Source organism: Lycium barbarum, chromosome 4, assembly GCF_019175385.1.
Source record: "Lycium barbarum isolate Lr01 chromosome 4, ASM1917538v2, whole genome shotgun sequence".
In the NCBI taxonomy this organism is placed as follows: Eukaryota; Viridiplantae; Streptophyta; class Magnoliopsida; order Solanales; family Solanaceae; genus Lycium; species Lycium barbarum.
In genome coordinates this window covers 12,959,823-12,974,563 of record NC_083340.1, presented here as the reverse complement: position 1 = coordinate 12,974,563, position 14,741 = coordinate 12,959,823, and the positions used below count along the sequence as shown (strand labels likewise).

General features: G+C 33.7%; 1 protein-coding gene and 1 long non-coding RNA gene across 2 annotated transcripts; one reads left to right on the top strand and one right to left on the bottom strand.

The window, feature by feature from the left end:
* Window positions 1–7,119: 7,119 nt before the first annotated feature.
* LOC132635260 (uncharacterized) lies at window positions 7,120–7,842 on the bottom strand. The gene is made up of 2 exons (XR_009580479.1): window positions 7,704–7,842; window positions 7,120–7,448 (listed from the first exon to the last, which is right to left on the bottom strand). It is a non-coding gene; the product is annotated as an uncharacterized LOC132635260 (long non-coding RNA).
* LOC132635258 (protein NRT1/ PTR FAMILY 7.3-like) lies at window positions 7,132–14,257 on the top strand. Its single transcript, XM_060351581.1, has 5 exons — window positions 7,132–7,411; window positions 7,820–7,934; window positions 11,217–11,434; window positions 12,622–13,181; window positions 13,296–14,257. Exons 1-5 carry the CDS (start codon window positions 7,385–7,387, stop codon window positions 14,167–14,169), a joined length of 1,794 nt encoding a protein of 597 aa, XP_060207564.1. The 5' UTR covers window positions 7,132–7,384; the 3' UTR covers window positions 14,170–14,257.
* The last annotated feature ends 484 nt before the right edge of the window (window positions 14,258–14,741 follow it).

Here is a 14,741-nt window from a genome sequence, read left to right as displayed (position 1 = left end):
ATACATAATATTTAAGCATAGTTAAGTGATAAATTGCATAACAATAACAATGTCTTTTGTCTTGCATTCATTTATTTGATCATTTGATGTAACATAAGGTGCTATTAAGTTTGTATCATTAAAAACATTGGCCAAATTAGTACTAGAACTTAAGTTAAATACATCGTCGGTGTAAAATTTGTTTTACACTATTAGGATATGCAAAGAATATCATTCAAGTAAGCGCTCTTTAATATATGAGATTTGTAATCTTGAAAATTAGAAAACATATTACATGTTATAACTTATATATTATAACTAGTAAAAATAACTTGATGGTATTAAAAACATCTATATACTCAAAATTTATATAACTTGAAATTCTCTCCTATATATAAAGAACCAGAGATTCATGCTTCCACCATGAAAGAACAATGTTACTTCAAATTGATGTCATCAAGTGAAATGAAATAATCACATTTTTTGGAATCTTTTTTATCTCCAACATAATTGAGCCCCAGGTTCAAGATGCTGCAAATATACGGTACTTAAGTCATTAATAATAGCTTAATTATTCCAAGAATATATACACTTCAATTATCAATGGCTGGAATCAACTTCTTATTCTCCTACAAAAGCGCTTTCAAGAAGATTGTTCGAATTTATGAAGAACCATTTCAGGAACAAACATTATGTAGGCGCATAATTTACTCTATGGTTTCGAATTTAGTATATGCAACAATAATATTATTCCCACAAACCCGTTATCATTCATACAATGGATAATCCAAAATTATTTATTAAAAATATAGTCTAGATAGAGCTTGTTAGATGATAATACACGTAACTCTTATCGGTTGTGACCTGTGCAAGAATCTCAAATGGAATTTATATCCCGAGCTATTCTACTTATTCCTTGAAATTTTGAGTTCATATAGTATCACAAACAAACTTTAGTAATCTTATTTTCGGTAAAAAAAATCATGTGGCAGCTTGTTATTACCCTGGCATTTAATCTGCACTTACCGTTTAAATTATTATTTTTTTGCATATATCCACTTCAAATACAGAATGTCTGAAGTTAGCTTGATAAGACCAAACTTCAAACATAATAAATGAAGTTACATATATATGAGTGAAGTTTATACATTTTTGTCTAAATTTTAGGCAAAAGTGGTTGTACTTCAATTATTTTTGCATGAACTTCTGTCATATGTATATATATTAATGAAGTTCAGTCATTTTTGGACTTCAACCATGTTTGCTTGGACTTCAGTTGTATGAGCATGAACTTCGTATAATGGCTGAGTAAAGTAAAAATGACTGAATTTTATTCACATATGGCTGAAGTTCGAAAAAAACAAGGCTGAAGTCAGGAAAAAATGATTGAACTTCAGCCATATATGACTGAAGATCAAGCAGAAATGGCTAAAGTAAGGTAAAAATGACTGAATTTCAGTCATAAGAAACTTAAAGCATTGTAGACCTTATCAAGACCGACTTCAGACGATCACCATACGTCTAAAATTGTCGGAAGTAGATAAACGTGAAAAAAAAAAAAAAAAATTAAAATCGGGCACAAATTAAATGCCAGCATCAAAATCGGACCTCCGTGCACTTTGCCCTTATTTTTGCAAATGTTAATTTTCTCTACATATGTTGATGCTCTAAGCTTTTCTCTTTAAACTTAACTCATTAAGCTATATCGTGTCTCTTCTCTAAAACTAGCCCATTAAGCCTCTAATTTCGCTCCAAACCGCTTCTTAGTGAGCCACCAGTCTCTCCACCCCCACCCTTCTATCTAATTTCGGACCAACTTTTTTAACTTGTTGAGCCACCGCTTCATCTTTAAAAAAATATATTAAGAGAATCATCAATTGATATGTAAATTCTAAAACTAGATTACACGCTCTATAAGGAGTTAGAGAATAATATACTTCTTCATCATCAATTAAGGGTATGTAAAACGACTTGTAATTACACTAAGCTATCTCACTTATCACCTTAACACTCCGATTAATCTGGTAGATATTCAGCTTCTTTCATAGACTTAATTGCTCTTTTAATTTACAAACTTAAACTCATACACACGTCCAACTTACGCGACATAAAAACTCAATCATGATAAAGATCACCTTAGGCAAAAAAAATTCATCTCCTTGTTATTCTTGGAGAAATGAAAATTAATTAAGTTACAAAATCTTAGATATAAATAGCCACAGTAATTCAAAGCAAATAAAAGGAAAGAAAAAACTAATTATGCACGTGATAATTAATTAATAAAGCGTCGATATTAAAAGGTAAGTCCACTCAATTCTTTTGACAAACCATCAAAATGAATGTTTCATGTTTCAAAATCAAAACAACCATTTGGGAGGCAAGACGCATATAGAAAAGGGACCCTCAACGTTAGGTTTCATGTATACTCCCTTTGTTCCATATTAGTTGTCTACTTTATTAAAAATATTTGTGTCAAAATATTCTTTCTGTCCATTTTTACTGGTCTTGTATCCTAAAAATAAATATTCATTTTTACTTGTCCAGTTTGAAAAACCAAGAGATAATTTATCATTTCATACTTGTTTTACCGTTATTATTAATTATTGGGTTAGAAAGTTCAAGGAATTTTTTGTGGTTGCACAACTTTAAAGTATATTTAATTGATTTCAATCATTAGATGACTTAGTAATAATTAGGAATGATATAGTAAAATTGTCATTCTATTTATGGTCCTTAAGGGGTGTGTCAAGTCAATATAAGACAAGTAAAACTGGACGGATGGGGTACTGTCTATTTACAAAATAGAATGACAATTTTACTATATCATATAGAATTAAGTAATTTTTTCCTATTTTGTCCTTGACATTAATTGTTCTTGAAAGTAACAATTTTGATTAAATTATAATTTATTGAAAAGTGATAAGGGTAATGTCGTAAAAAATATTTTTTTTTAATTGCTTAAGGGGCGTGTAAAGGAGAAAGTGGACAAATAAAATAGGACAAAGGAGTATAGCCTGTTTGGCCAAGCTTCTAAAAACAGCTTATTTTCAAAAGTACTTTTCAAAAAAGTTCTTTTGGCTAAAAGCAGTTTGTGTTTGGCCAATTAATTTAAAAAGTACTTTTGAGCAGCAATTAGTGTTTGGTCAAGCTTTTAAAAAGTGTTTCTATGTGTATTTTTCTTAAAAGTACTTTTCAAAAAAGTGTTTTTGGGCAAAAGCTATTTTTTTAGCTTCTGAAAAACTGCTTCTGCCACTCCCCAAAAGCACTTATTTTCTCCCAAAAGCTTGGCCAAACACCTCACTTTTTTTAAAATAAGCACTTATTGAAAAAATAAGTACTTTTGGGGGAAAAATAAGCTTGGCCAAACAGGCTAGTAGTATACTGTAGCTATATCACAAAGAAAATTAAGCTCGCTCCAAAAAAAAAAAAAAAAATTCAGCTCACTCCCCATCCACTTCTTTAATTAGGTCCACTATTTTAAAGAGTTTTAAGTCTTATGTAATGTGCAATTACGTTATATATTCATAGGGTCGTGTCATTTATTTAACAACTAGTTTAATGTACGCACTTTGCGCGTGATCAAAACGCGTACCTCATTTGACAGCAAACACTACAGAAAAAATGGACTTAGCTACGAACTTCGTCGCTAAATTTCTTTTTAGCTATGAGCAATTGATACTGACAAATCATCTTTACTGTTCTGAAAGTCGCAAACTGTGACTTCTACCATGAACTGCAACATGTCAACACAAGTTCTCAAAATATTGATGTTGAACTATTACAATCTACACAAAATTTGAGTTGATCTCTTGTTCGTCAGTTCTGACTCTGATAACAATCAATTAAAACTAATTTGTACTGATGTATAATTCATATATAATGTTAAAAGTTATTAACTACCACGGATAAAGAAAGCTAGAAATAAGAACTAAAACATCTCTCAAAGCAATCCTCATTCAACGACATATAAGATACATTCATACTTTAATCTCCAAATTTTCTATCAAAGATGACAGAAAATTATATTTCAGAGTGAATAAAAGTTTGTCTGGTCCCAAATATATACTATGACTCATAATTTGCGTTGGTGTCCATTGTCCAACAACTTTTCAAAATTTTTGTTGAAATAAAAAGGTCGTTTTATTCGTTATATAGTTAAACGAAATTACTTATGTATTATTTGTTGTATGGTAAAATTATGTTTGTTTTAATTAACTAAAGGTCATAAATTAAAAAAGGGAGGAAAGACTTGTCTTCCTTTCGTTCTGGTGGTGTGTTTAGTGAAAAGTGGTTGTTCATTACATAATTTTTTTGGCGAATTGGTTTGTGTTTCATAGACATGGAGCAAGAAAGAATTGAGAAAGCGCGCCATATTGTGGTGCTTGCAGATCAGGGACAAGACCATATTAACCTGATGCTCCAATTCTCAAAATGCCTGGCAATGGAATCAAAATTACTGTAGCCAACACTCTCCAATGCCAAGGCCATGAAAGCTGCTTTATCTGACTCCATGATCTCTATGGAATCCATTTACGATGATTGCTCTAAGGGCGGGGTGGTTGGTCCAGGAGGTTTCAGAGGATTTCTAGACAGATTCCAGACTCGTGGCTTAACAAACCTCACTAAATTCATCTTGGATCAAGCTGTAATTTTAGGTACATAATTCAAATAAGGAAAGGTTTAATAATCAAATTGTAATGGATTTTTAGGTTTAGTGTATAGAATATTCATGTATTATAAGATTGAATAATTAAAATTTTAGTTATTGTACATGCTGGCTCATATTTTTTTCCACTGAGATACATATATGGAACTAATCTTTAAAACATAATTCACGTGATCAAGAAGATTAAATTACCTCAAACAGCACTGATGTTCCGTGAATGCGGTAATAGTTGATAAAACCCTAAAACACACAAAAGGAAAAATGCACCACATATATTATAATTAAATCAAGCGAACGTGCAAGTCGAAGTATTTACCAAAATCCTGACAAATTAGTCTCATTACAATGCACAAATGCACCACATAATTATACAAAGAGAAACACCCACAATCAAAACCCGAACAAAGCTCTAGCCCTCATATCCCAAAGCACAACCATCGTTAACCATTATGCGGGAGGAAAAAAAAAAAGGAACAGCAAAAACGAAAGGATTAACTACGACATGCTGGCATAATTTATTTTCAATTGAGATAAATAAACGAAATTAATCTTTGAGAGACAATTCTTGTAATAAAGAAATTAAATAATGTATAAAATTGTAATAACATTGCGTGTGTATTGCATCAGAATGAGGCAACAATGTAAACATCTTCCTTTATATAGAAAGTCAAAGGCAGTTCAAATTATGTTTTCTTGATTTTTTGTCATTGTGAAGTTTGTATGAATGTAGAATTTAAAGAATACGTAGGATAGGAAGTTTAATATTGGAAGGAGCTACATAAGGTAATCGAATTCAAAATTCCTACGTAATATAAATAAGGAAAAATTTAATAATAGCAATTTTAATTGATTTTGAAATCCTAAATATTAAGAAAATAACTAATGAATTCTTTTAGTTTTTCAAAAATAAAATATTTTCCAAAGTCAAAAAAAAAAATCCAAAAATAACGGTGAGTATTATCCATAAACAAAAAAATAAAAATAATAATAAAAAAAAAACAGATGAATAGAAAAATATCATAGAATAATTAATTGCCGAACCAAAGGGTAGTAGTAATTATTGCCGTGCCTTTTTTTTTTTTGGTAAGAAAAATAATAATTATAATTCAACATATCTAGCATTCCATGTTAGACTCTAAAACCTTTCCTTACGTGGATATAATTTTTTACTTCAATTCAAAGTCTTAATTTTAGGACTTCTTACCTAATTTAAATAAGGAACTATTGAAAAACTATAATTTTAGTTGATTTTAAGTTCTAAATATTAGGATAATAATTAAATTACAATATCACACATTTATTTAATGAGAAAAATAGTAAATGATAGTTTTGTCTATTATGGGGTCTTTTAATGAAGCGCAAAAAGTCCAATCAACATTTCTAAGGTCATTCGTGCTTTTAATGTAGTATAGATTACATCTAAAAAAAATTATAAATATTGCTCCATCCGTGATCCTTCCCAATTTAAGTGCTTATTTTATTTTTTGATGTCCTAAAAAGAGTATTTCTTTCTATATTTAGTAAGTTGATAATTCCAACATTCTATATGGCAAGTTTAGGACCACATGATTTAAATGACTATATATATATCTTTAAATTAAGAACACAACATACAAAAGCTTCTCTTTATTTCTTAAATTGTGTGTCCTGTCAAACTAAGACACTTAAATTGAAACGTATGGAGTAATTATTAATCTAATAAAGACGGTAACAAGTGCACAAAGCATCCGGTTAAAGTGTATGGCCATTTCATCTAAAAGTTTAAGTTGTTAAAGAGTGCACACTTTTAATACCTAATTATATTCTCAACACACTTCCAAACGTGTGAGGCTGATTTTTTTTCATGGACCAAGCACGTGAATTTTTTTTGAAACTTGACAACGAGATTCGATCTCGGGACCTTTGCCTGCTCTAATGTCATGTTGAAGTGTGTGACCATCTCATCTAATTAAACCTTAAGCTGTTAGAGAAAGCACACTTTTAATACTTAATTATATTTTCAATATGATAAAGAAATGGATCTTTCGCTTAACTCAACCCAAAAGCTAGCTCTGAAAGTAATAAATTGGGATTGATACCATGTAAACTACAGGAGAAAAGGATAGATTATCAAAAATTATTTTAGCTACGAGCTATATAACGACCGATTAACAAAGTTCGTAATTAATTCCAACTTTTTTTTTTTTAGTATTTGTGTAAATATATAATTTATTGTGAAAATTAATGGGGATATAGTTATTAGATGTCACTCTCTCACTTGATTTTTTCCTCCAATTTAATCCCTTTTGATCGTCGCCATTGAGTTAATAAATGGTCGTTTAATAGCTGGTTTAGAGGTGAGTTATGCATGAATTAAATTTCGCATAAGTAATATCACGTTTGGTAATTGTTTAGGAGGTAAATTATTCATGTATAAAATGATTACGGTGTTTCGTTCGCAATTTAAGAACTCCCATAGCTAATACATGAACAAGTTATGAGGAAATCTATATATTATTTATACAGGATCGAAGGTGAAATAACTAATACATGAATAACTAAACCCTGCGTAACTAATCCCTACTTAAAATAATACATACTCTAACCAGCTGCCAAATGACCCTCAGTGTCTAAAACCTCTCTATAAATACAGATGTTCACTCACTTTTAGTTACTCATTTTAACTCTCAACCAGTTTGCTTTCTTCATTTCCACCATAAAACTTCTCCCCTTTGAAGTAACCTTTTGAGTCTATCATCAATGGCTTCCTTGGAAATCTCGAAAGAGGTAGTAATTTGTACTCTCCGTCTACTTCCCTTCTTTCCTGTGATCATCAAGAGTGTTAATTAGTTATAAAAATCAAGAATCAGCATTAATTAATTAGCTCTCTTCCTCATTCCTAGTGCCAACCATTCACCTATCTTTGGTTCTAGAGAAGACCACAAATTAAATTACCAAGAAAGCCACATAAAAAGCATTAGATTCAAATTCTATCTTGATAATCTTCTCATGCAAAGAGAACACTTTTTTTTTTTTTCTATACACTACTTTTTCAAGAAAGTGAAACGAGAATGATCACCTAGCTAGTACTCTTTCACTAAAATCTTGTGCATTAACTCGTCTCTCTCTTCTTCTTCTTCTTCTTTTTTTTTTTTTGATCTTTTTTGTTGGACTTGAAATCTTGATCATCAACAGGTTAAGCTGAAAGGAAAAGAAGAAGAGTGTACTAAAGATGGAACTGTTGATTTTTATGGAATGCCTGCAAACAGAGGAAAAACTGGGAAATGGCTCGCCGGCATTATGCTTCTGAGTAAGATTTTATTTTTTCTTGTTTTTCACAAAAACCATTGGAGTATTTTTTTTATCTTGAAATAGGAAAATGAAAACTGATATTGGACTCCACTTATCTTTCCTTTATATGCTATAGTATTTTCCACCTTAAAAAGTTTAAGATATGTCACACTCTGTATATGGTGTATTAATTTCTCTGTCTTCCTGATCGACTCATTATTTTTCCTTTGTTTATGACTTGGCGTGTGGAGATTGTTTACGACTTGGCTTGTGGAGAAGGTCGTTTTCTTAGGAGCCGTTTGGACATTAAAAAAATAACTTTTTTTAAAACAAAACATATTATTTATACATCAATTGATTTGTACTGAGTATGTTGTTGTTGTATTGATTTTTCACTTACATTTGTAGATGAGTTTTTCAAGTTTAAAATTGATTATGACCATTTGTTTTAGTCACAAAACTTCAATCTTTTTCAAGTAAAATGTATGTCCATAAACAACTTCAACTTATATAATACCATTTGTGAACTTCGATTTCAAAAACTCTTTTTTCCTAATTTTAGCCAAATATATGTCCAAACACATCCTTAGAGTTCCCATTTTCTTCAAAATGGTTTTTGCTTTGAATTTCCTTTTTTCTATTTTAGTGGAAACAAACAAAATTAAAAGAAAGGTTGATAACTCTGGGAAACGGTGAGTTGAGTAATAAAGGAAGCCAGCTATCATACGGGAAAATGACAAAGACTTATAAGAACAATTCTAAATTTACAAGTAAAAAAACTGAAGACACGTGTCAAAAGGTTCTTTTATTATGACATTCTAGATATATACGTATATAAAACTTGTATGTATATGAAAATGAAAATGCTCCGGGGGGGGGGGGGGGGGGGGGGGGGGGGGGGGGGATTGTTGGTGGTGGTGGTTGAGAGTTCGGAGAAGAAATTTCCAGTTTCTCTGTACTTTAAGTGATAGGATTTTGGCAGTAATAGCAAAATTCAATGGAAGAAAACGAGAGAAAGGGGGAGAGGTGTGTGACAAAAGCATGCAGTAATAGAAAAGACATTTCTGACACGTAAATATATTCATGCGACTATCGGTGCCACGTCAGATAATGACAAAATTTGTTCTTGCTCGACCCCATCATTGGTCTGGATTTTTGCTTATGCTAGTTTGCTTTCTTATTTTTGTTTTTTGTTTTGTGTGTGTGTGTTTGTGTGAGTTTCATTCTTTTAAATAACTATAGTACATTTTCTCTAGAATATTATTTGATCAGCTGGATTATATTTTCTCTATACCATGAGTGTTATGTCGAGCGATGTAAGATGATAAATTTTATGCTTTCTACAAGAGTTGTAGGAAAATAAAAGGCGATAGAAGCGCATATAACGAGATACGATATAGTTTAATTTTAAATTTAGCGCCAACTTACTATGGCTATGTAAGTTGCAGAAGGAAATTAAACGTGTGGTATGCGTGGAGGGTTTGGATCCTATTAGATCTATGCATATTTAATGTCTTAGTAGAAGGATGACATATTAAAAATTGAAAGGTGTATCAATCAATATTAGTGTTCTTATGACGGTTTTTGATAGGTCATTGGACGAATACGTAGAAGGATGACGTATTAAAAACTGAAAGGTGTATCATTTAATATTGGTGTTCTTATAACGTTTTCTCATTGGTTGTTTATGTAAAAGAATGACGTGTTAAAAATAAAAAGGCGAATCAACGATTATTAGTGTTCTTAATTGTAACATTTTCTAATTGGGCTAGTACATAGAAGGATGACGTATTAAAAGTTGAAAGGCATACGTATCAACGAATGTAAGTGTTCGTATCACGCTTTTTGATTGGTCATTGTCGTATTGTACGTAGAAGGATGATGTATTAAAAGTCGCAAGGCATATCAACAAATGTGAGTGCTCGTATCACGTTTTTTGATTGGTCACTGTCGTATTGTACGTGGAAGGATGGCGTATTAAAAGTAGAAAGGCATATCAGTAAATAAGCAGTGTTCTTATCATGTTCCGCTATTGGCCATACCTTGTCTTTTATTGAGAGTGTTGTGACAAGTCAGAATGGTGGATTTTAACATGCCTTGATCGGTCATTCTACTACTCGCGCGAGAATAAGGAAAAAGTGTCGAATAGAATAAGGAAAGGTTTATATTCAACAACCAAATAGTCTGTCGGCATGTGTCTTAATAATTAGGAGTCCTTTATTTTCTTCGTAAAACAATAAGGTGACACATAGGTAACATAAGATCTATCAAAGTAAAATAATTAATGATTTTTTTTTTCTTTTTTTCACAAATAATTAATGATTAGAGTACTTCGCAGACGCAAAATTGGCAAAAGGGCCGTAGAGTTGGCAAGTTTTGACCTTACGGCATAACATGTTGGCAACTTGAAATTAGGGCATAGTGTGGCCAGGTCTGACATTTAAGTGTTTCCCACAACATGATGTAGAAAAATATTACCTTCCACTATTGAATGATTTAAATGCTGTAGGAATATCACACCCATGTCATGGTTAACTACCTTTTTGCGTGCTATTATCATCAATATCAACTAGTATAATTCCAAGAAAGTAAATCCCATTGTGCATCCCACTTTGACAAGAAATTGATTGGAAGGGAAATAAATGAAATGTCTGTTGTTATTACCTAGTCATCAAACCTATAAATCTAAGTAAAACTCACTCTGACAAGAAACTGATTGGAAAGGACAGAAAAGAATTGTCTTTGAAATAACCTAACTATCAAACCTACTAGTACTATATTAATAATGCGCCACAATTTGTAGTGTTATTTTTATTTTATTTGAGAGTATAAAGTTGAAAGTTCTCCACAGTTTCACTAGTGTCTTGATCTGGATTGATTGATTTACCTTTTTAGCCACTAAATCCCTCTAGATATTTGGGAGAATTTAACATCCATAAAACGAAATTGATTGATTCAACCATAGATCTCATATACCATGCTCTTTTATCTTATTGAGAAGCTAAAGTTGAAATCCACATTCGGCAAGTGTATCTTGGTCTTGATGAATTGATCGATTAGCCATGCTAAATCCCACTATTGATTAGGGTAATGTAACATCCATATGACCAAATTTATTTATTCAACTATCTCGTAGACAACCATGTCTTGGTCTTGATTGATTGACTTACCTAGTTAGACACTAAATCGCACTATGTAGGAGAGTAGGAGAATGGGACACTGATAAAACCAAATTGATTGATTCAACTATCTCATAGATGAACGCTCTTTACTCTATTATTTCCCCTGTGATTTTATTCAGTGAATCAAGGTTTAGCTACTCTCGCCTTTTTCGGTGTTGGGGTGAATTTGGTGTTGTTCCTAACAAGAGTACTTCATCAAAACAATGCGGCTGCTGCTAATAATGTGAGCATATGGACTGGCACTGTCTACATCTTCTCTCTTCTTGGTGCTTTTCTTAGTGACGCCTACTGGGGAAGATTCAAAAGCTGTGCCATTTTTCAGATCATCTATGTAACTGTAAGTATCCATTTACTTGGCATCTTACATAAAACGTAATTAAGTCCACACGGAGTTTAACTGCACTGAGTACTCCATTTGTTCTATTCTATATGACGGTAATTAAGTTGACATGGAGTTTAAGACATTCTTATGTATTATATTAGTGATTATGAAAGACAACATTGAAATAATAGTTGAAAAGTTTAATTGATGAAGGAAACATCACATTCAAGCTTAAGATTTAAATAATTTTGTATACGGTAAAAACCGGATATGAGGCAAACCGGTGGAGCGAGGAACCGGAGGAAGGAGTAGGGACGTGCCGGATACTATTCGCCCTTGACCGGGGCAATGCTTGGGCCGGAGCTAAGCAAAGAGACCGACGGATCTGCCTTCTGCATCGTTGGAGCGGCCAAGCCCGAGGACTCGGGCTTTCATAGCCGTTGGTCCGATCGGGCGATGATCCGAGTGACCGTTATCCCGAGTGGCCGTTTGTCCGTGTGGCCGTTGCAGACAAGCTACATGCCAGTAACGTCAAATCACGGTCAACTACCTACCATGCGTGTGTCAGACGGCGCCGTCAGTCTAATCCCACCAAATTCGTGCAGAGCAGTCCTTGTTATTATTATTTTATTGCCTCATATTGTAAGAGAACCATGGGAGTGCCACTATAAATAGAGCACACCCCCTCCTTGGAGGGGGTTGGCTCTTCTTACTTTCCAAGAACATTTGTAGTAGAAGAATTCTTATATACAAACTCTTTCATCATTTAATTCGGCCAAGGCCACCCGTTATTGTTATTATTGCATTTCATCCATCAAGTATCATACATTGTTCACAAACCTTTGTATCGCTAGCCCACTGCCGTCATTAGCCGTTCTACCAAGGAACCTTCAAATATCTTTGTTTTCTTTGTCTAGCACACATCAAGAACAAAGCACATATCCTATACCCACTCATAAATTTAATTGATTATCCGAATCCGGGGTAAACAAATTTAATGAACTTGAGTTCTTGAAAGTCGTAAAAATTTTATACAAACATAATTGTGTCAAACATCTAGCAATTTCTTAAAATACAGAAAATGTAATATGAATTGGAACGGGTGGAGTACTATTAATTAATGCAACAATTACTACAAAATTTTATGTTCATACTAATCGAACTTGCTCTTAGTGATTGGTTTGGAACTTACTTATTAACAGGGATTGGTACTATTATCACTGGTGACACAACTTTACTTAGTCAAACCGATAGGTTGTGGGGATCGAACAACTCTATGTGGACAGCATTCAAGCATGGAGATTGGTCTATTCTACATCTCCGTGTACATGATTGCTCTAGGATATGGAGGCTATCAACCTAACATCGCTACCTTTGGAGCTGATCAGTTCGATGTGCGTGATCCAAGGGAGAAGCAGTCCAAACAGGCCTTCTTCAGCTACTTCTACCTGGCCCTAAACCTTGGTTCGCTTTTTTCTAACACCGTGTTAGACTACTTTGAGGATGACGGGATGTGGGCTCTTGGTTTCTGGGTGTCCGCTGCGTCTGCCTTTGCAGGATTGGCGCTCTTTCTTGGAGGCACCGCCAAGTATAGGCACTTCCAGTCTAATGGCAACCCTATAACCCGGTTTTCTCAGGTTATAGTCGCTGCATCAAAGAAGTGGAGAGTAAAGATGACAGAGAATGAAGACGCGTTATATGAAGGCGATGACGAGAGTTCCAAAACTGCTGGTAGAAAAATGCTCCACACTCATGGTTTCAAGTGAGCATCAAAGCACTAATGTGCAATTCAAAATAAAGTTACTTAGATGCTCAATTTGTGGTTGTATATTTTTCCTGTTCTAACATGCATTGATAAATCTTTTTTTAAATGCAGATTCTTGGATAAAGCAGCTCTGATTACATCCAAAGAACTTGACAATGAGAAGCAGAGTGATCGCAACCCGTGGCACCTATGCCCTATTTCACAAGTTGAAGAGGTTAAGTGCATCTTGAGGCTGTTGCCAATTTGGCTATGTACTATAGTTTATTCTGTAGTGTTTACGCAAATGGCCTCAATATTCGTCGAGCAAGGGGACACTATGAAAACTACACTCGGGAACTTTAGGATTCCAGCAGCTAGTATGTCTAGCTGCGACATCATGAGTGTAGCGGTTGTAATATTACTTTATCGCCGAGTACTTGATCCCATAGTAAAAAAGATTAAGAAAAGGGGAGAGGGTCAAGGAATAACTCAACTTCAACGGATGGGAATGGGACTTGTCATAGCTATGATGGCAATGCTTTCAGCCGGACTTGTGGAGTGCTACAGGCTCAAGTATGCTAAAAAACACTGCACACATTGTCAAGGCTCAAGCACTCTAAGTATCTTATGGCAGATTCCTCAGTACTCTCTGATAGGAGTTTCGGAAGTGTTCATGTACGTAGGACAGCTGGAGTTTTTCAATGAACAAGCACCAGATGGTCTCAAAAGCTTCGGAAGTGCACTGTGCATGACTTCGATATCACTAGGAAACTATGTGAGCAGCTTACTCGTGAGTGTAGTGATGAAAATTTCTACAACTGATAACATGTCTGGATGGATCCCGGAAAACCTCAACAACGGTCACCTAGAAAGGTTTTATTTTCTCTTAGCTTGTTTGACAATCTTAGATTTAGTTGCTTATATACCCTGTGCTATGTGGTACAAGGGTATAAAGCATGGTGAAATGATTCAAGAAGTCAAGGACGAGGAAAAATGTGAAGTCTAATGTATCTGACAATTTTCTCATACTTTTAGGCATATTTGCCAAAATTAAATAAATAAGAGGAAAGTTATACCTCCTCAACTTATGTACAGATTTACTTTTTAGTACAAGTTCTAACTTAATCAAATTCCAAACACCCAACCCATGGCAAACTCTCCAGAGAGCTGGACTGGGTTTACTGTTTGTGCCTTTGTTGGCCTTGTCATATTAGTTGTAATAATCACAAGCATCTTGGAGTTGAACAGAAAAATGACTTGGGTTTCCAAGTACCTGGCAAATCGCTGTATGTTTGAAGGCGTTTAACAGCTCAGTGGGACCAGATGGAGCGCGTGCTAGATGGGTATATCGAAGTCCCAAAGAGTTTTTCTGTGGAGGAAAACTCTCAAATGTTGATCAAGATAGGTTAATTTCTAATTTATTCCTGGTGAATTCTGATTACCCTAACCAGAAGAATCTGGCAACAACTTCAGTAAGACATGCAAAAGCTGTTGTATATCTCCGGAAATGGCTTCAACATAAGATGACTAAGCCGAGTTCCAGCTTTTGTGTTTCCCTTGAAAATAAAGATTGATGAG

Bases quoted from the DNA above. Each gene is read 5' to 3' on its own strand.
- LOC132635258 (XM_060351581.1), top strand. From the start codon at position 7,385: ATGGCTTCCTTGGAAATCTCGAAAGAG. The intron at 7,935-11,216 runs GTAAGATTTTAT...GATTTTATTCAG, and splicing joins CGCCGGCATTATGCTTCTGA to TGAATCAAGGTTTAGCTACT. The intron at 11,435-12,621 runs GTAAGTATCCAT...ACTTATTAACAG, and splicing joins TTCAGATCATCTATGTAACT to GGATTGGTACTATTATCACT.